This window comes from Phasianus colchicus, chromosome 16 (assembly GCF_987193195.1).
Source record: "Phasianus colchicus chromosome 16, bPhaCol1.hap1.1, whole genome shotgun sequence".
NCBI classification, from domain to species: Eukaryota; Metazoa; Chordata; class Aves; order Galliformes; family Phasianidae; genus Phasianus; species Phasianus colchicus.
This window is the reverse complement of record NC_143451.1, coordinates 4,569,983-4,591,658: the sequence shown is the minus strand read 5'-3', so window position 1 is coordinate 4,591,658 and position 21,676 is coordinate 4,569,983. Positions and strand designations below refer to the sequence as shown.

Here is a 21,676-nt window from a genome sequence, read left to right as displayed (position 1 = left end):
GAACTGTTGAATTAAAGATGGAGTGGCTGGGGGGAACAACATTTCCTTTAGTTGGCTCTGTTTGAAGAAAAACAGAAAAATCCTTTGGTTTTCTTCCCTGAGCAAACATGCAGAGAAAAGCTCATTTGGTACCTCTGTACCAAAATCACTAAAGGCAAAATTCTCAGTCCAAGACATTTTATAACTTATTAATATAGACCCATGCCTAAACTAGTTTATCTGGCACTCAGCAGATATTACTATACAAACACTATACTACACTGAGCATGACTGAGATTGTATCCAGAGATCCCAGAGATGGAGCAGAATTTGTTCACATACTTTATCAGCTCTCACTAGGCTCATTAGGAACAGCCCTTTTCCCCACCATTCTACAATATCTTCAACAAGACAATGTCTTCTCATAACAGCAGACTTCAGACTAACTAAGTTCAATTCTGTTATTTCCCCATTTTGGAATCCTGACTTTTACCACAAAGTATGATATACAAAGAATTAAGGAGAAGATAATTCAATTGCCCTGCTGTAATTACTTTTATACACTGCCCTATGTGCATACTATCTTAAAGTGTAATAGAAAAACAAGTACCAGATTTGGCAGTTTCTTAAAGAAATAGATATGAATAATGTGTCTTTCACAGAGGAATTGATTAGAGAGCCTATAAGAAAGAGACAAAACTTGACTTAGTCCTGAACAGTCAATATTACATAGGACCCATTCCAAATGCTAAGTTGAAGAGCTCTGAAGTGCTCAGCATGCTTATGGAAATATCAAAAGCCAAAAAAAAAAATTAAGCCCCTTTGTCTTATGCTCAGAAAAGCTCTCAAGTAAAAATGAAGTCTGTCAAAAGAAAAAAAGCAAGAAAGCAACAAAATAAAATCACTGCATGTATCAGACAGGATATTATGGATGTTGTATTTGAAACATAGAACAAATCTATCTCTCTAAGACAGACATAAGAAAAAGCAAGGACTTAAAAAAAAATTAAAAAAATCAAAATAGAAGCCAGCCTGGCTTAGTGGCAGGATAAGGAAAGTTATTACAAATCATCTTTCACCAAAAGTCATGATCAAACAAACTAAATCAACAGGATCATAAACTCTGGACGGCTAAATGTATATGCACATGCCAAGAAAGAATATGTAGGCTAGCAAGCAAAAGGCACTATAAATAAAAATCCATCAAACATATCAGGAGCAAAAAGCTTGCCAGAAATTCTGTAGGATCAACAGATGACTAAGCTGTAAAAGGAGCACCAGAGAAGACACCGAAAGGAAAGTTAAATCAATTCTTTGCATCTGGGTCCATCAAAGCCTCTCCAGACTACACCACCAGAGCCTTTTCATCACAGGGTTTCTCATGGGAAGATTTCTTTGATCTTGACGCCTACAGAAGAGATTTTCTGTACATTTCATAATTTGAGGAAGCATATTTGCCAATGCATAAGACTTCATTAAAATTATAAAAACAAAAGCTGCAGAATTTGAGAGCAGCACCTACACTTGCAATTCCCTGATACATTCTTACTCTTTGCTAACTTGAAAGTTTTCCTTGCAATCATCCAAAATGCTGCATAAACATTACTGCATATGCATAGACAGATGCTACAGAACACACACACAAAAAACATCTGAAGAAATCACTTGTAATTCTACCTATGCTACCCCTTTCACTACTTACTTTTCTAATGTTCTAGAATCTCCTGTATACTCTGGAAGATCATTTAAGTCTTGGGGTGAAGCAGAAATCTGTTCCGTACTTATTTTTAATGCTTGGCCATTCTTTCCTATTACTTCCAGTCCAGTCAGTCCAAGGTAATGAGGATCTCCCCAAGTCATGGTAAAATTCAGTTGCAGGCCTATGTAAAAGAATATACATGCAATATATATAGATACATACATGCATACCAGTTTAAAGTACAGGCCCAAGCCTCCAAAACAGAGTAATCAGTATCAACTAGAAGACACTTTCACTGGTACAAAGCAGATTAAGAAAAAAGAAACCAAAAAGCAGAACAACAATGCAACACTGCTACTTACAAATCCACATCTCAAACACTCCAAAAGCTGCTCTTCATGCCACGGGTTAATACAGAATGCTCAAGAGAATATGGATAAAAGCACAGTAAAATGCTGTAGCGTTTACCTACGTTGTTGGGGGCAGAAGGCTTCTCTTATCACTCCTAAGTGAGCCAAAAACCTAGCAATTTGCTCTGAGTGGGGTCTGTCACTGCCATTAGCAGCGCTATTGGATCTACTTACTCTCCACTTTGTGACCCTCTAATGCACTAAGTCCAACTGCTCATACTCTGACACAAACAACAGCTCATAGTCTGCTTCTGAACCCACTTCATTCAAGGATCAGACTCAATTAGCACTGGCCAGCCACATGATCTCTCTATCCTAAATAAAGCTAAATAGAGTGTGGTAGATAATACGTGCATCGCTGTTTTCTAGTGAGCAAGAATATTATACATTCATGGCTGCCTACTTGCCAACAGTTTGAATTTAAGCCAAAACTCTTTCCATTCTGTACTCTGTATTGTCCAATCAATTACTACTTTCTATTACACAACTTCTATTGAGCTAAATATTTATTCTATACTCCATATATATACTAGATAAGTGCAGTTCCCTTTAATTAGCACCACTTGTGATTTGTTTAAATATCCTGTATATCCTGCATTCGGATAGTTCCTGGTTTGCTTGCCTACCTCCACAAAATAGTGCAGTAACTGTCGTAAATCTGTGTTAGACCTTTAGTGGGCTGCTGACATCTTGTTCACTTGTAACTGTACTGCTTCCAATCAACCGTGTTATCAAGTGTCTCATTACTCAGATTGCAGAGTGACAGTAATTCAATAGTACATTTAAGTAGTGACATGACAGATTTTGAGATTATGCAGAAACAGAAGACCTATTAATCTGAAGGCTATCTGTTATCTTTTGCCATCTAGGTGACTATGTGGACTTATCTAAATTCAGTCTCTCATAAATCCCATGATTGCTTAGAGAGCACCAATTCATAGTTACACTGAAAGAAGAGATGTGGTTTACCATTGTATTTAATGCACTAAATTCATGTCCACGTGGAAGCATTTTAATGGCACAGCACCACTGAAAAACAGCACTGTTGATTTCCCTGCATTTCCAGAAATTAAAAAAGAAATATTGCACCAACATAAAATTATCTTCAGCTCCACCTGTTTCACGCTTTCCAAAAATATAAAGAGCATATACAGATACGACAAGCAATATTCCAGTCTGATCAGGTTCCAAAAAATTCACCACTGTAAATTTAAAATATTTCATTTCATACATTAAACATAGCCCAGAGAGAATCAAGTTGGACAATGTCTAATGAAGCACCGATAGTCATGATGCACTGTAAAACAAACAGCATTAGAGCTGTTAAGCCATCCAGCCCAATTACCTATAAATAGCAGTAGCAATTTGCATGAGACTAAGTACACATAAATTCACTTGGGTGTTGAGATCTCTTCATATTTGCAAGGACACTAAGAAATAAATAGTTCTATTAACTGACAAGCTTAGAACCATGGCTACAGTGATATTAGCTACTATTCCCAAGGCCATTTCTTATTACAGAAATATGCAACAGTTCTCAGGCAAAAATATATAGGCATGTATACTATTTTTTTTTTCCAAACAGATTGGGAAAAGATAGGATCAAGCAGCTATCCACACAAGGTTAGTATTCACATTCTGAACAGCACATAGGCAAATTCCACGTAGGCTAATGCAGAGTGGAAGTGACCTCTGGAGACCTAACTCCTGCCTGTTAGATCAGGTCTCCCAGGAGCCATTCAGCAGAGGTGTGAATGCTCCAGGCCCTCAGATCTCAAAAATTCTGTCAATCCCTGTGTCGCCTTCAAGGTAAAAAGGAAGCTTCTCTTTAACCACAGCTGGGACCTTCTCCAGCTCTTTCCCTGCAAGAACTCAGTGGGAATCAGGATTTCTTTGGTAGAGACAAGTTAGCCCAATCAGCTGGTTAACAGTATCTTGACAGTATGAGAAATGGCATCTGCTGAGCTCTGGATTGCATCCTCACTATCTTCTTCACCCACTTTGAGAAGTGGGAGGAGGGAAAGGCATCTAAAGTTCACAAAAATATAAATTGATGACAGACGTGTATATCCATCTATAAGCTCTGGATGAACTTCATAGATTATAGGAATAGTCCATAGATATGTGGCTGAATAACAGCATTGTGTATGTTTACAGAGCAAACATCACAGGTTGTCAAATGCTTTATATACACGATGCCCAACAAGCCAATTACTCCTCTGCTGGGAGAGAGAAGCAGGAATTGGTACTTCTGTGCTCTCTTAAAAATAATCTGAAGTCCCAGAAAGGGTGGGGTTTTTTGAGCAGTATCAACAAACCAGGTACTTTCAGTACAGATGCAACATTCTGGTCTAGTTTCACTCTAGGTTTTCTATTGTCAATCTGATCTGAGAAAATCAGTCTAAATAAATATGTAGGATTGGAAGAGAATTACTTGGTAATGGACATAGCTACCACAAATCCCATTCAAGGACTAGGCAAATGGCTAGTGTTATTTTCTAAGATTAAATGCCATCTGTTACAATGTAGTGTTCTAAATTCCACAGTAAAAAAACAAAAAAAAACCTTCTGCCTTAACTACTCAATTACTCTTCTTTATTCCAGACCTGACATCTGCCACAAAGGTCTGTACAAATGACAAATCAGATCCTCCTTGATAACATTAGTGGTGGTAGGAAGCAGCATACGCAAAAAGTGAAAGAGAACAAACTTACACTTCCCAGTGAATATTCCTGGTTCCTTGGGTGTACAAGCAGAGAGAGAATCTAGCAGAACTACCTGCTTTTGAACCTAAAAAATAAACCAAGAGGTGCAATGAACATGCAGATCATCTATATTTTAGAGACATATTGTCTATACAATATACTTTGTTCTTGTGGGATTTTTTGTTAGCATATATGGGAATGGTAAATAGGAGACTCCCTAATGTGGGCTGATTTTTTCCTGGAAAGTCTGAAATTAAGGCACTCTTTCTTACCTGCAGACTGCCATTAGCAAATGACATGTAGCATTTCCAATACGTTGCAAATGGGTCACAGAGACAAGAATTGCAGATGGAATTGCAGATGAAAGTTAAGCCCTCACTGAGTGCCATCACACAATTTCAGTCTCTCCATTGCATACTGCAATACATCCACAAAAGATGGAAAGATGGAAAATAACTCTGCTACTGAGGGTACCATGTCATAAAACACTGGCTCCATCTTTGATGCCTCATGCTTTTTTCTCAGAACAACTTTTGAAGACCGATCTGGTAATTACAATTTAAAACTCTAGTAAGATATCAAAATCTGTTGACTTAATAAAGGTACTGGTTTTATTGAGCCTTCTCTTGCAGACCATAAAAGGTGGCTTATCACCTCTTTTCTCCCTATTCCTCATTTCTTGGCCACTCAGTTCCTTCCGTTCCATTACTATCCTTTATCTTCTCTTTCAGATATAGCCTAATTTTCTACTATTTCTACTATTTCAAGGAACAGTGTTCCTTGTGAACACTGACCTACTTATATTCTTAGATCCTTACAGTAGAGCAAAATATCATCACTGTATGGGAGTTAATGGATAAATAGTAAAAGTAGAAATCATTACCAAGCTCCTAAACATGATCATTCTGAAATGGTTCCCTTAAATGAAATCATGGGTAAGGAGATGAAAGACAGATAACCATGGATAATACTGACAATTAACATAAGATGCTTTGCTAAGAGCTGTAAGTCAGTGCAGTAAATATACTTTCTCATCCATTGAAGATGTAACAGCTGGAAAGGGTTAGTGATCAACAGGCAGAGACTTCTCAAACCCCATACAAGTTTGGATGATGATGTTATGCTGGGGAAGACAAATGATCTGGATTCATATCATTCTGATAGCATACACATCCAGAAAATCTTGATGGTCCTAGCACATACTGAATGACAGAGAAATCAGTGGTTCGTTTGCAATAGCTATTGCTACTCCACTGCTGATACAGCACGTTTCAGAGTTAGAAAAGGAATAAGAAAAGCATCACAGAACAGTGAAAAGAGAAGCAGAGGATCTAAGTAAGGACCAGGGAGTCCATGCCTAAACTTTTGTAATGAAAGAGGTCCTGGGTGAATGCTAACAATGAACAAGTGATCAATAAATGAAAGTGAACCTCAATTTGTGTTGGCGAAATCCTGCATTACACGAAGTGTCCAACCAGTTTAAGGTGCTGCAAGTGAGGATGGAAACAGAGTTACTGGTGCCACTATTAACTAGCACTGGAGAAGTCAAAGGGTTACTCTCTGACTCCAGACAGCAAGACCAAATTCCAGTGTCAGAGCATTTCCCTATGTCATGTAAGCCACCAGAATAAGTCAAGATAAAGCACCCAGACCTGAAAACAGGTTAGGAGTACAAAACTGAATCAAAAATTCTAGCTGGTTCAGTTGAAGTATCTCCTCATAGTTGTGCAAGAGTGTCCCACTGAAAAAGATGTCCTCACTGAAGAAAGAGCAGGTGCTCATCAACATTGCAAGAAGACAGAAAGCAGTTCAAAGACTACACCATACCACTTTAAGCTGAAAAATCAAGCAGGACTGTTGCTCAGTCACTGGACCATTAGGATGAAGTGAAGCAAGACTGCAGTGCATGAAAATACAGCCCTCCTCCAGCAGTAAAATATCCACTCTATGGAATAGAAAGGAACACCTTAATGCTGCAAAAGGGATACAGATTTGTGAAGCTGCTAGTTAGAAAAGAAAAGAGAAAAAATAAAGGAGAACTTGGGAAGATATAAAATGACATTACGCTAGATCCAATCCCACCTCAGCTATTTTATCTGAAGAGAAAGAAATAAGCAAGCGCATACTCTGTGTGGAAAACAGGGAAAAACAATATTTGGAGTGATGGAGAACAGAACTACTCATTACATGAATAAATGTAAGGTAAAAATCATTGACAGTGGTATAAGTCTTCAGGAGTACCTAAACAAAAAAAAAAAAGAAACCCCTGTACTCTCTGCTCAAGCAAGTGAAGAAAAAAAAATGTATATACGACTCCTTAAAGCTTTCCTGGTGTCTCATTAACCAGAGAAAGCAACCTGCGGAAGAACTTTTGGGCTTAAAAAACTCCCATGAATTATTAAGCTGATGAAAAAAAAATCTTCAAAACACAGATAGCTTTATTAGTTGTTCTACGGAGCTTTACACTACCATAGAAATCAGCACCACCTATTTCTACATCATATTTCAGAAAGACACATTTATAAGAGTACTGAATGCAGAGATCCCTACCTCTTGATCCTCTGTTCTTAACCCTGCTTGTGTAAAAGGTCTTTCATCTCCATCCCCGTCAGCAGTTGTTGGCCTCTTTAGCTCTTCTTCATATCTCAGAGAGCTGGCATTCTCCATTTCTCCATCATATGTCTCATCATAACAGTATATAGCTTCAAGAATATCATCATCGGTACTGAACAGTATTGTATCCCCAAAGTGCTCTGGAGCTGAAAGCAACATATGGAATTAAGTTGAGAAGCTATGTAGAAGAATATTTAGAGTACTAAAAAATGCTATTTAGTCCTTTGCATTTAATCTACAGCGGTGGTTAAAGATAATATATGGGGAATAGGTACTGACTACCAATACAGTTACGTCCAATTTCAACCTTAACTGCCTAGCAGACGAACCTTGAAGACCCAGTCAAATTGTAAGTACATAAAGAAGATGAGAAAAAGCTTATTTTTTTCCAAAATATTGTATCTGTGAAAGCTAAAAATCTGCAACTTATAAGTATCTAGTGACTGAGGCTACTGAAATATGATCTTGTTTATAAGACATCATTATGAATAAAAATTAGCTCTATATGCTACTAAAATTCACAACATCATTAGAGAATGCATTAGATAGTTTTGCATTACATTTTGAAATTAAAAGGATTAAGTACTATATAAAAGTCCCAAACCGCATTGAAGAGTAAAGAGATAACAAACAAGATAAATGTATTTGTTTATATTGTGCTGCTGCTGCTTCCACAAAGTAAGAAAGAAATGATAGCATACCTCCAGACAAGGTACCCGAAGCTTTAGCAATTTCTCCTTTAAAGATGCATTGTTCATCTAACATCATTATAATGTCTTTCACACCCCTAAAAGAGTGTATGCGAGATTTATTATAATTCCAAATCCTAATCATAGCTACTTGACAGGGATTCACAAAGTCAATAAAGATAAAGTGAGGTTTTCCAGGGGTAAACGGTGCTAGCCAGAGATGCATATCATCCTGCGTCAGATTTACCCCATCAATTAGATTGGTTATTACTCTGGGATCTTTGCCATAAGCTGGTAAAATATTTATATCAGGTGGTTCAGCTGTTATTTTTGAAATCTGAACAGGCTCTCCTTTAGAACTAAAAACTTCAATTCCATTAAGACCAACATAATGTCTGTCTCCCCACGTTGTTTGAATGTCTATTACTAAGTGCTGCCCATAAGGTAAAACGGGTATTTTAAAATCATTTCCATCATATGCCTCCACAGAATTTTCTTCTCGCTTTTTCAGTAGTGTTTGTACTCCCTCTTTCCTCATGAGATGATGTTCTCCAGGCCGGTTGATTTTCTGCTGATGGAGAAACTCATCGAAGATATCCCCTTGAAAATCCATGTTAGAGATTCGGCCACGATGGGAGTAATTAAACTTCACCAATGAGTTCCAGGACTCCTGCAGAGTGTGTTCTTGTTCATTGTGCCACTTTGCTCTAGAGGTGCCAACTTCCTTGATAGACAAGTCCTCATCTGAAAATAACATTACATATGCATTTAGCATACTGACACAACTGGAAGCAAGCTACAGTAAATGTTCCAAAACTATGCAGGTCACATTTATATCAGTTATATTAGCATTTTTTAATCACCTCCCTGTTATAAAGGCTATATGTCACAACTTGCCTTTCCATTTAGACATAATGAAAATAATCACTTTAACATTAAAAAGCAACATATAACAATAAACAAACTACAGTTTTGGACTGGCAATTCTTGACTTAACACTTCAAGAAATTCATGTTTATGCAAATCTCATAATTTAAGACCTTGGGCAAAACCTCTGGAAACAAGTCCCAGAGATGCTCATTGGGTGAGTATCAAAACGTACCATCTGTCTGCATTTCTGCAGGAGGTCTGTGAAGCAGTTGGAGCTAAACTGTTTAAGTTCCTAAAGCATTACTGAGAAAATCCAGTGCTTCCTTTTTCAGTAAAATAGGAAGAAATAAGATATCATGTCCATTCCATGGGGGAAATGGACCACCAGAAAAGGGGTCGGAGAAGCAAAGTGAAAGATGGAAACATAATTATTCATATAACAGCTGGAGGAAGACAACTCCTCTGCTGCAGATACAAGCTTTAATGTTGATGGAAATCAGAATTCTTACATGTGTAACACTTTAACTTTATGAAATATCAATCGAGCACCTTAGGTACAGTGGGTTCCATAACAGCCTTGATATTCAAAGCAAAAAATACATTTGAGAAACCCTCAAAATGATGGTTGGAGAGATACAAACCTAAAGTATGCTTTTTAGCAGGCCTGAGGAAAGAAAGCATAATTACGGCTTAAACTGAGCACAGTAACTTCTATAAATTTAGCATCAAATGTACACAACTGCAGGCCCTTTTCTCTTCAGCTGTTGCCACCATCCTCTATAGTCTATCTTCAACTTCAGTTTCTGCTGCCACCATCCTGCACAGGAGATGTCTTCCGTGCAGATTTCCTCCATCTCAGACACTCAAGCCGTTACACCTGTATTGCAATCCTCACTGCTGAGCACTATTTAAATACAAGAGAAAGACGAAGAAGGAAAGAGCTCGATGGAGGAAAGGTAAGGACAGGAATTGGGAAGAGAAGAGATGAGGAAGAACCATATAAGAGAGAAAGATGAGAAACAGAAGAGACTACGAAACAAATGAACTGCATTTGCTCGACTTCTGCTAGGTACAGTAAAATACTACAACTCTATACTGAACACAGAAGAGACTGTGGGAGAGGCAGAACAGTTTGGTCCTATTCTCACATCTGGCAAAAGGATGATACAGAGTGCTAAGGTGGTCCAAAGGCAACTGTTAAACTGACAGCACTCAAAGGAAATACAAATATTTAATCAGCAAAAGGGAAAGAATCCTCAGCCACGTGCACAAGAAGAAAGGTGGTGAGAAAAGAAGTAGGACCCAAATGCTTTTCTCACTTCAACAACAGTAAGATGCAGATGGGGGATAACCATGGATCTCATGGGAATGCAGTGGGGTCAGCACAGAGGAGCTGTGTAGGAGCAGTGCTCTCCTCATGACCTCACCAGGGAGCTGCTTAATTTCCATCTCAGCACAATTAAGAGCAGGTAATTATGATTTTCAATAAAGTTGTCATTTTTGTATTTTTTTCAAATAAATGAAGAAAAGCAAATGTAGTACTGAACAATTACAGGCCCACGGGCTAGATTTCAGTTCTGTTCAATGTCCTTGAGTGTGCAGTAAAACAAATGGTTTTCAAGAATAAATGCCAATTGCAATAAAATGCAAAATAATGTTTTCCCAGAAGACTTTTTAAGACTAATTTTTAACTTTGTTTTTGGAATCACGGGGAAAGAGGCAATGTTCCTAATCTGTCTATGGCCAATAATCATTTACACAGGGGACAACTGAGATAAAAATAAGAATTCGAAAGCAGATGGGAAACTACCTGAAAGAGCATTGTGTTCCATATGCATAAGCATGAAAGTCTGGAGACCAACCTGGCCACTCTCCCCCATTCCACAAGCGAAATACAAATAGGAAGCAAATTTCAGAGAGTGATTTCAGAGAAAAGTAGTCATTTGCAAATCACTTTGTTGTTGAAATCTATGCCTGTACATCTACTTCTGGGGTGGGTGATCACAAACAGTACTTCCCAGATTCTCAGAATTTAAAAGATACCATATATTTCTTTACCACTTCAAAATAGCAAAGCTTAAAAATTTCAGGATAGGGAAGTATGGAAGTGTATTTGATATCCATTGGCTTTTCCTGGTTTTGAGGGTTTTTTTTTTTATTTTTTTAAGTACTCCAAGCACTGCAGAGATTACAGCTTCTACAAGAGTTCAATAGGAGTGATTTTCAATGGAAGGTTAAGAAATTTGCTAGCTATATTAAAGAGCAACACCAGGAAAAGAGGAGTTCTGAAAAGAAAGCAGAGGTCAATGGCTGAACATTTACAGGGTCTGGCATTCCTCTTAGCAACTAAAATATATTGCTTTTATTGGAGTCTCATGAACAAGTCACAGTATTACTGCCATCATCTTTGATAAAGAATATCCACTTGCAGATGTTAGACACATCCCTAATCTTCTGCCTGATTGTGTGACGGATGGATGCCATCCAAGGGAATCCAGAAATAACAATCCCACTAACATGCATCTCCCCTGTGAGCGTTGGATGAGTGCCTTCAATCACCAAATCTCATGTCCTACTTCTGCCAGCAACACACACCATGCAACTCCTCTCAGAACTTCAATAAACTACATTTTGGGGGCAACACAAGCTTGAAAACAACATCTTTCCTCTTCTCTCCTCTGTTGTATTAATCTCATGCCTATTCCCTGCAGCTAAAAATAGCAATATATTTCCATGCTGCAATCACACGCTTCATCTCCCAAATCATTTTAAATGCTCTCTTCTGTTCCACTTTGCAATCAACTTTCCTGAAAACGGATGATCAGAACAGCAGTTTTCCAACTGAAGTCTCACAAGTGCCTGTGCTGAGATATTAACATTTCCCTAACTAGCAGAAAAGCCTCTGCTGATACATCCTTCGAGTGCCTCGCTATAATCATGCCTGCGTCACACCAGCACTTCATAGTCAATCTGTGATCAGCTACTCAGCCAGGATCCTTCTCTTCCTCAATCATTTGCAATTGATGATTACTCAGCTTACAACTTAATTCTCTATTAGTCCCCAAATGCCCTTGCAAGCAGTACTTCTGCACTACATTCCACTCCTATTACTCCAGTTCTCAAGTTCATCTTGCCGTGCAGTTCTTCAATCCTCTCAACTCATAACACCCCAAATTATGTTATTCGCAAATTTTATCAACATACTTCTATCATCTGCTTTGCACACTGAAGCAGTTACTGAAGATAAAAATGTATGTTTTTATAGCAACAGTAACTCAAGCCAAGTGTGCCTGTACGTGCTATTTCTAATTTCCGTTCTTCTCATTATTCCTCATTTAATGACCAAAGAAGAGCCACGACGTTGCGTAGGGATGCATGCAGCAATCCCCCTGTTGCATGCTTCTGTTGGGAAAGTGAAGTTCCCATAACCCTGTAGAAGTTTAAATTCATCACTCTTAAGGAAACATGTAAAGCCATCTCACTATTGTTAACACTCTCTGAAAATGACTTTTTCCCCATCTTATACTAAGGAGAACAGAAGTTGCAAGATGTGATTTTCCCCAGTGACAACCACATACTGAGAGCTTTCTTGTCACTTTTTTCCTGCTAAGAGTTCTAAGTACTAGATAATTAAAGCTGCTCTGGGCAAAATTAGAGGATGCTCTAACAAGAATCATGATAGTTGACATCATAACTCCTAATTTGTTACTATATTTATAGCTCAACAGAAATTATTAGAGTGGGATTTATTTGTACATAATTTCTTTAATGAAGGCAAGTACTAACTAGAAAGAGTCTGAATTTTAAAAGTCAAAAGCCAAGCCAAGTTGCTATAAGGTCACTGTATTGTTCCTCAGTATTAGTTTCCCACTTAATCTAGGCATGCATCAAAACAAAGGTTAAAAGAATGTAACAGTGAGAGGGGCTTTCTGTACTATCTTATGATATGGGCAAATCTTTTGCTTTTAGTGCAGGGAAATCTCTCATTCTATTTGTTACAGATTCTGTTGAATTATATACTTACCTATATAGAAATGAGAGAAATTTAGACCTATAGGTCTATCAAATACAGAGCTGCATTACCTGGCTCATGGATTAGCCTATATATTGTATACCTGCCCACGTCACAGAGAGCAAACTGAGAATCCAGGAACATAAGTTTGATTAAAACACAGATCGATAACAACAACAACCAGTGTATTTTTTTTTTTTAATTCCCTTCTTTAAATATACACCTGAGCAAAATTGCAAGCACGGAAAACTACAGTTTTTTCTTTGGAAATTCAGTTAAAAGAAAAATAACCTGTTTTGCTTACATAGCAAAACGTGACATGCTTCTAGCAAAACATTTTACCTTCTTTCAACATGATTTGTCCAGACATCCTGCTTCTAGAGTCCCAAGAATGAGACAGCGTATGATACTAAAGTTCATACATTTTTGGACTACTGGATCACAATTTTCAGATTGAAGAATCTGAATGGATTCTTGGTTCTCTCTGATTTCTATATTGCATACATAAAGAGATAGAAGCACGGACAAAGGAAATGAAAGGTCTAGCAATAGTACAAATTCCTGTAGACAGGATATATTGTCACTGAGAAAGACAGAAACCTAACTACACAAACTCAACTGCACTCAATACTTTGAGGTCAGGCTCTTCCTCATCACTTTGCAGATTTTCATTTATATCGGTGAACATCCACAGTCTGCAAGACTGCCTATTTTCAGAATAACAAGACTGTACATTTGGTCCTTAATCTTCTCCAAATAATTTTTAAAGCATTAACCCAAAGGGTGAATTTTTCAGAAAAAGAGCATTTCGTGTTCAGTGTATAACAAGGTGAGGCTGAGCATGGCTGTAGTACAAATGAGAAAAACTGAATACTGCAAATAGCACAACTAAAATCCCACTCTTTATACACCCAGAAATTATCAGTGAATAAAAAAGCTGATCTTTGTTATCCACTCAGTACTAGTGACGCCAAAGTGGAAGCACTGCATGCAGCTTCAAGCAAACTTAATGGGACAAGTCCATACCAGGGCCACAAAGATGATTAAGGGACAAAAGCACCTTTCCTATGAGGGTATGCTGAGAGAGCTGGGAATCTTCAGCCCAGAGAAAACTCAGGGGCATTGTATTGATGCATATAAATACCTGGTGGGAGTGAATGAATGTGATGGAGCCAGGTTCTCTTCAGCGACAGAACACGAGGCAATGGACACAAATTAAAAACCATGAAACTCAATGTTAAAACAGGAAGGTGCCTTTACAGAGAGGGTAGTCAAACACTGAACCACTGACACAGTTCTGGATGATCTGTTTTAGCTCCCTGTTTAAGCAAGGGAGTTGACAAGACGATGTCAAGAAGTATCTTCCAACCAAAGTGATTTTGTGCTTCTGGAAAATGAAAAAAATAACAGCCACACTAAGCAACACTAAGGTTGCTATTATGAGCTCTTACCTTTGAGTTCTGAATCATTTCTAAGGTTAATGGTGTTTAATCCCTGCTTTCTTGCACTCTTCCTTCCACTTGTCGGGTACTCCAAGCTGCAGCCATGCTTGTTAGACAGTTGCTCTGAAATATCCAAGCCAATGTCACTGTCCTTTCTGGTCAGCATTTGTGATCTCACATCTCCATTTGCATTTCTACTACTCAATCTTCCCAGCTCACTTCTGTGACATTTGGCATCTTCATTAGTCAGATCAGGGAAGCTCTTTGTGATTACATCCAAGTGTGTTTGAAATTTCAAGCCTAAACAATGTTCTGAAGCAAGCCAGGGAGGTTTCTGCTTACCAGAACTATCTTGAGGATTCTCTTTTCCTTGGGAAGATGAGTGTAACCAAGAAGGAATTGCACTTGCAGAATCAGGCAATTTTCTTCCTGTTAGCTTTTCCATTTGCCCACTCAAAGGAAGTTCATCATCAGACTGATCATGATCAATAACTTCTATCACACTTTCTTTCGTATCTTTTATGTGAACGTGAGATGGTAACACTTCTAGATCATCCTTTAAGTCGGATAAGTTTTCCTTAGTCAAGCTGACTGAGTTCACCTTATCCTCAAGATGATTTTCTTCTGGCAGAGATTTCAAGCTTACTGATGTATGGTTTTTCTGTAAGTGTTCAAAACACAGGTCCACTTCCTTGTCCTTCACTGCAGTTTCATTTACTTCTTTACTTTCATTTGAAGAACATGTTATACCCTGCTTGCATTCTGTAAGATCAATTGTAGTGCCATGGTCAGCAATGAGATCTCCACAGGCTCTTTCCAGTTCACCATCAAATACAAGGTTCTCATCAACATATAACTTCACCTTCTTTGCTCCAACATCAAGGTCCTGGAAAAATAAAGGTACAGAGATATCAAATAAGCTGTTCAAATGTTTGATATCACTGTTCTGAAACTCTGACCAAGAGATGAAAGCAATAAAAAGCTCGTATCGGCAACATGCCTATAACTACGTCTTAAATGAATAGCTCAAATAAGTGAAAACTACTGTGAGATATTTAAGGATGTATTTAAAAAGATCAACCATGCTGCTAGACACTACTACAAATCATTCTGGCTAACATCTAGGAAATAAACATGTTTAAAAAGCTTAAACAAAGACACCTAGATTAAATATAATTATTTTTGATCAGGATGTAAATTCCAGAGGTAGATTTTGCTCCAACATCTTTAAGAATCACCACTTATTTCACATGTACACTATAGGGTGAATAGTTACCCACATCTAAGCCACTAAAGACTTACAGAAATACAAGGCTGGAAAGGGTATTAAAATTCTCATTCACCTATTAGCACTTAAGGAAGTAAAATATCCAATACCTTAGCAAATAAATCTGTTTTTAATAGTTTTCAAATAAGACAACTTTATGCCTTCATAGCCTATTTAAACACTTAACTAGCCTTATAAATAAAAAGCCTTTATGTCAGACACAGCTCTGCCACTCAGTAAATCTCCATGTGATTGTTTTCTGTGGCACCCATTAAAAATCTAATTTTATTATTCACTTTAAGTTGGAATTAATATTCTCTCTGTTCTCCCCTCCTGAGCTTCGAGTTGCTTAGTGATCAGATGTGATGGGAAAGGTTGACAGAACACTTAGGTTTTCCAGTACTGATGCAAAAGTCTATAACCTCCTCGTGCTGGAAGAGAAGTCCATAATTAGTAAGTAATTTCATCAAAAAGCCACCCTGCTAACACTTAAGATTTCATTTGAGGAAGCTTTTTTTCCTTCCAGAACTACTAGAATGACACAATGTCTCGTAACTAGCAAGTAGGTATGATCAGAGAGAAAAATAAAAGATTTGGTGAAAATAGTTTTAAGATTCTTCTTAACATTCCTTCCCAGCTTGCATCTTCAGCCCTCACAGAATGCCTTTGCTGGGGTAGTGCTTCCCAGTGAAGCAACAGGGAGGGTATTCCTGGGCACACCTGTAATATTTGTGCATGAAGGACAGAGCTTAAAACTTGAGAGGCTTTTCTGTGAATTAGACCCAGACAGCAAATATTGCCTCTGCCTGACTTCTCAGAGTAAAAAGGAAAAGAAGGAGCAATAGGAAATAAATCAAAAATTATAAAAACTTAACTCTACCAGAACAAAGTTCCAGATTAGGCAAGAACAGTGAAACTGGACTGGGATGCATTTTCTTGCAAGAACTTGGGTGAAAAATATCTCCAACAATGGATATGAAATGCAAACAAGCACTTGAAAGGTAAAATTATCCAGCTGGAGAGCAACTAAGATATTCATGTATTTAAGTATTAATTCCATACACAGATTATAAAGACATACATAACACAGGTACTATGGCAGCTCTCAGGAAAAGAGGTTTATTAGCATAAGTTAAGTTTTATTTCAAGGCCACGGCAAGCATTTATGTAATGCCTCAATATTTCAGATAAACTTGGGAAGAAACCTCCAAAAAAAAAAAAAAAAAGGACTGCCCTTACTTTTGTTCTGCTCCTGTAGATTAAAACTGTCCTTGTTTTCCACAGACTTCAATGGAAGTAAATGAAAGATGCAAGGTGAAGCATTCCCTGAGAGTTTCTTTGGAACACACTACATCAGTGACAATGTCATCTGGCTTTTACAGATTCCTTCAGACATATTCTTTTTTACTTCCCAATTCAAAATCTAAAGCTCAAATATTTTCAACAATACACAAGTACTGGCCTGAATTATTCTTCCACCCACTGTTTGAAGAAGTACATGGGCACCTCTTGCTTACTTGGTTTTTGAGGGAAGGTTGGCTAGAATGAGTACCCAAAACAAGTACAAAATACAGCTCTAGATTTGTATTAGCAGGAATAAAACGTATCTAATTATGTTTTAGTTTTTACTACTTCTCAGACAAAATTTTCTCATGGAAAGTTATGGAGTTATGCAGAACTGCTTCATATTATTCTTTCACATACAAATGATATATGTTTAGTCCATGTGTATTGCAGGACTGCTACTGAAATCTGTGGGGTATGCTCCTAATAGATTTTACCCTTTGCTTTATAGAGGTTTATTAAAAAAATCATTGCCTTGCAACTTGCAAATATGTTCGTATGTATTTCCCACATTACGCTCAATAGGCTCAGTAACAAATTCACACTATTACCTCCAAAAACAGCAGTCCCTTTCACACCCTCTAAATGAAATGGAACGTTCTGTAGCCCACATTTTAATAGAAAAAATCTATTACAATTCCAGAAAATGAATATACATCATGATATAGTAAACTACTTTAAGCTGTTCATTCCACAGTCATTTCTGTATGTATAAGTTACCATATATGCTTATATAAGAACACAGATGAGAAGAAAACCAGAGAGATAAAGCCTCTTATTGATAATCCAGAGCAGCAAATCCTCTTTGATCCAGTACCTGGGATTTTTTTCCTCAACATTGCAGCGTACAAACAAGAATAATTTCCATGGCAACATTCAAACACAAACAGGAGACCATCTGCCATCAGATGTCTCTCTAGTAACACTAGATTACTAGTTATTTTATGTACACGTAGTTAGTAAACTTTTTAATTAAATTAATAAAACCAGAATTGATCAACATTCAGCCTATTTATACCTACATACACAAGAAATCAAGGATTTTTTTTCCTATATCATGACAAAACAACTCCAAATGCTGAACGCTAAAATGCATTCACCCTGTCTCTATTTCTCACCACAGTAAAGAATTACCTGACAGAAGATGCAAGCCTTTTATTAGGCTTGTAATACATATATAAATGCTATGAAAACGTTAGCACTTACAATTCTACCTCTTACAATCAACAACAGCAGCAGAAATCCACAGTAGACAAGGGCCCCTTCGAGCTCCATATTTTATCAGAGAAAATATCACCTACTTTTATTTCATACTTCAGAGTGAAGATCAAACTGAGGTTTGTACAGAAAAAGGAGAGCACGCATACAGAGGAGATGAGAAAAAGACTACTTACACTAGTTGTGCTGTAATTCCAAATCTTGATCTTGGATACACCAAAGTCATGGGATCGGGTGGGATTGCGGATAACAAAGTAAAGTTGGACGGGCGGATGGAAAGGGCACATCCAAAGGATGCGTTCCTTTGTCGTCTAAAAACACACACAAGCAGAATGTCACCAATACTCTGCCTTCTGAAGCACGATATTTTGATTAATTTACCACCCCACTGAAAGAAAAAATCAATTAGAAAAGTAATCATATAATAAAATCTTCTGTATTAAAAGCAAAACCTTAACCTCATTTCCAAACAATAAATCTGACTCTCCTGCTTGTAAGACAGCTCACAACCTGACAATTAGATAAAGGTCAGCTGCTTGCCATCCCAGAGAGACATCTGCACGCTCACAAATGACAGGCAGCCTGCCATGCTTTGTAACTGCAGGGTCAGTGCAAGCCCAGTTTATTTTAATCAAATTAATCAGCTTTGCAAGCGCTAAAGGGGATCACTGGGCAGAATGGACACAGTCTAATCATTTCACAATTTCTTAAGAGTGCTTATGCTTCTATCTTGCCATCTAACAAGGGAAATCTTATCAATTTTATTTCACCGCCTCTATCTTCTGCAGTCTTTACAGACAACTAATTTCACTTGCAGATCTATTCCTTAGAGCTACGTTTAGAATTCAAGATAAAATAGAAGCTTGGAACACAGATTTTACAGACAATTAGTTACGGTTGTTATAGACAGTTTAAAGTACCAAGTAAGCTCTGGACATTGCTAAAAAGTGCTATCTACTCACATTTAGAGCAAAAAAGTAAAAGTATGTGGCAGCTCACTAAGAGGGAAGAAAGGAGTTTTAGAATCAAGATGTTGAATGTTAGTATACTTGACACCAAATAGTAGCCAACAGCAGAAATAAATGAGGGCAAAACATAAATATGCATGCAAACAACATTTCAGTGATCTCAGATTAGTAGATACATTACAGCTCTTTCTATTTTCAAAGATCCACAGTACATACATACACTACGTACACAAAATCACTATTTTTCCACATCTTTTCACTTAGTGAGCCTTCCAGATTTTCCTAAAGACAGGAAATAAACTCCCCTATCAGGTAATTCAGATGTATGCCTGATGATAAGGTAAGGACAGATCTCTGTTCAGTCTATAACGTGAACAGAACCACTTCTCAGAGTGGTTATCTACCCATTCCAAGTTCTGATGGTTGACAAAAAAGTCACTCAAGAAGTCTTAGGAGATAATTGTTGCTTTGAATATCAGGTTGGGGCATAAACAACCATACAAGCACCAGAAAGGTTTATTCCTTTCTACATAAAAAAAATTAAAAAGTCTCTTAACAGTGAAGAAGTTAAGGATATTCCTCAAGCCACCGTGAACCCAATTCTATGATCAGTGTCAAAGCTAGATCAGTTGAGACATTATGAACAGAGATAATGAAAAAAATCATTTCCCAGTGGCTGATAACATGACTGATCCATCTCCACACCTCCCAAGTCAGGACCTGACAGCCTGAAAAAGCAATAAGTTCTCTGGCTGTACTGTTCCAGGGGTACCTTCACACCAAACTCAGAGCTAAAATGGACACTGCGTAGACCTGTTTGTGCTTCTCTCCTGAAGATCTCTAAAGTTACACATCATCTTCCAACTAACAGCAGACATATCAGAGCAAGACTCATTTGGTCTTCAGTGAGAAGCAGCTATGGAGATGGCTGTTCATCAGTGGAAGTGCTTATGAATGAACACACTCATGTCAAAGATCTGACATCAGAATTTCAAGATACCTTGATGAATCCCTGCCAAAACTCAGACTGGGAAGGTGTCTCATGTTTTCTCACATCGTTATACATGAAGTATCCCTGCTCTGGAGTTACTGTCATTGCAGCTAGCACTGAAAAACATCTGAAAGGACTGAAAAAGTCCTTTGAATCAACAAAGTGAACATGATACGCTGTAAGTATTTACTACATTTGCATTGGATCAAATGAAGAAAAGAGCAGGAATCTTTGATTTCTGGTTTTCTGGGAGACTGGCCTCTGAGACACTGCTTTGTATCATCGCTGCAGCTATGCCCAATTTACAGGGAAGGAAGGGCTGAGCCCTGAAGAGAAATGACACGGGTTCAAAATTGTGAAGAAACATCATTCACACATACAGATATTTCTATTGCAGCCCTCTGTTCTTGAGATTCTGAGGTCTGAAAAACCTATACATACACAAATCAGCAGTCACACTAGTTTTCATTAGAATCCTACCTCTGAAGTCCTGGGAAGACTTCTGAATGCTCTGTATTGAGCAGCCAGAGGACATACAGAGAATCTGCAGCACAACTGAAATTATAGCTGCATAAAAGGCTCTGTAAATTTGCTAATTTCTTCAGGGACTTCATTTGTAATTTGAAGTCCATTGTCCCTAGTATGTAAGAGCACTTCATCTTACAATCTGACAAAAGAACAATGAAGTCATTGTCTTCCACCACACTACAGGCTTCTCTTCATCTTTTGTTGAAAACAACCTATCTACCCATTCTTCCATGGTCCTTCTCTAGGGAAAAGCATAACAAGGGAACAGGAACAAAGAAGTAAATTTCAGTCTTGAGTTTACTGAAACTTACATTAAGCATCTGAAACAAGAAGTTAGCAGAGATGCTCCGTACCTTCAAATTGCAAGAACTAATTAACAGCACACATACTGTAAAAATGTGAAATTCCTTATCCTTAAGGTTGTAATTTTTTTCTTCCAAGTTCTATTCCAGTGTAAAAAATGTGTTCCTTCACCCAAGACAATATCAAAGCATTAACACATAAGAAACACAGTTAAACTCACCTGCCTCCAGTTGCTCAGTTAACGAAGTTAAACAAATTAATCAAATTATAAAACATCATAACTGAATAGCAACATCTTGGGCATGAAAACTGGATTTGTTAATTCAAAATGCAATCATGCAACCAAACAAGGAACTTTGTGACAGAATATTAAACATTAAAAGCAGAAGTTGTCATATCCAGGAATAAACTGTTGTCTTACATTTAAGTTCTTATTGACCAAGCAGCACAAATCCCCTGGGTAGTCAGCATTTCGAATGTCCACATCATGAGGAGACACAAATATCTTTTTGTTGTATAAATCAAAGAACTCCACCTCTCTCAAGCCAATGTTTACTGGATTTCCCCAGTTAGAAAGAAGTTCCACAGTCACATAAATGGCATTGTGTACTTCCACATTTGTCGTTATCTGGACCCAA

At 37.7% G+C, this 21,676-nt stretch overlaps 1 protein-coding gene across 4 annotated transcripts in view; it reads right to left on the bottom strand.

The window, feature by feature from the left end:
- KATNIP (katanin interacting protein) overlaps nucleotides 1–21,676 on the bottom strand; it is a 56,100-nt gene that overhangs the window by 15,384 nt on the left and 19,040 nt on the right. For 3 of the 4 annotated variants that reach the window (XM_031595197.2, XM_031595195.2, XM_031595196.2), the window contains exons 11-17: nucleotides 21,460–21,666; nucleotides 18,425–18,559; nucleotides 14,429–15,305; nucleotides 8,108–8,839; nucleotides 7,344–7,552; nucleotides 4,803–4,878; nucleotides 1,682–1,859 (exon numbers count right to left, since the gene is read on the bottom strand). In XM_031595197.2, coding sequence (XP_031451057.2) covers nucleotides 1,682–1,859; nucleotides 4,803–4,878; nucleotides 7,344–7,552; nucleotides 8,108–8,839; nucleotides 14,429–15,305; nucleotides 18,425–18,559; nucleotides 21,460–21,666 — 2,414 coding nt within the window. The remainder of the gene's footprint in view (nucleotides 1–1,681; nucleotides 1,860–4,802; nucleotides 4,879–7,343; nucleotides 7,553–8,107; nucleotides 8,840–14,428; nucleotides 15,306–18,424; nucleotides 18,560–21,459; nucleotides 21,667–21,676) is intronic. The other variant, XM_031595198.2, reaches the window with a different exon arrangement.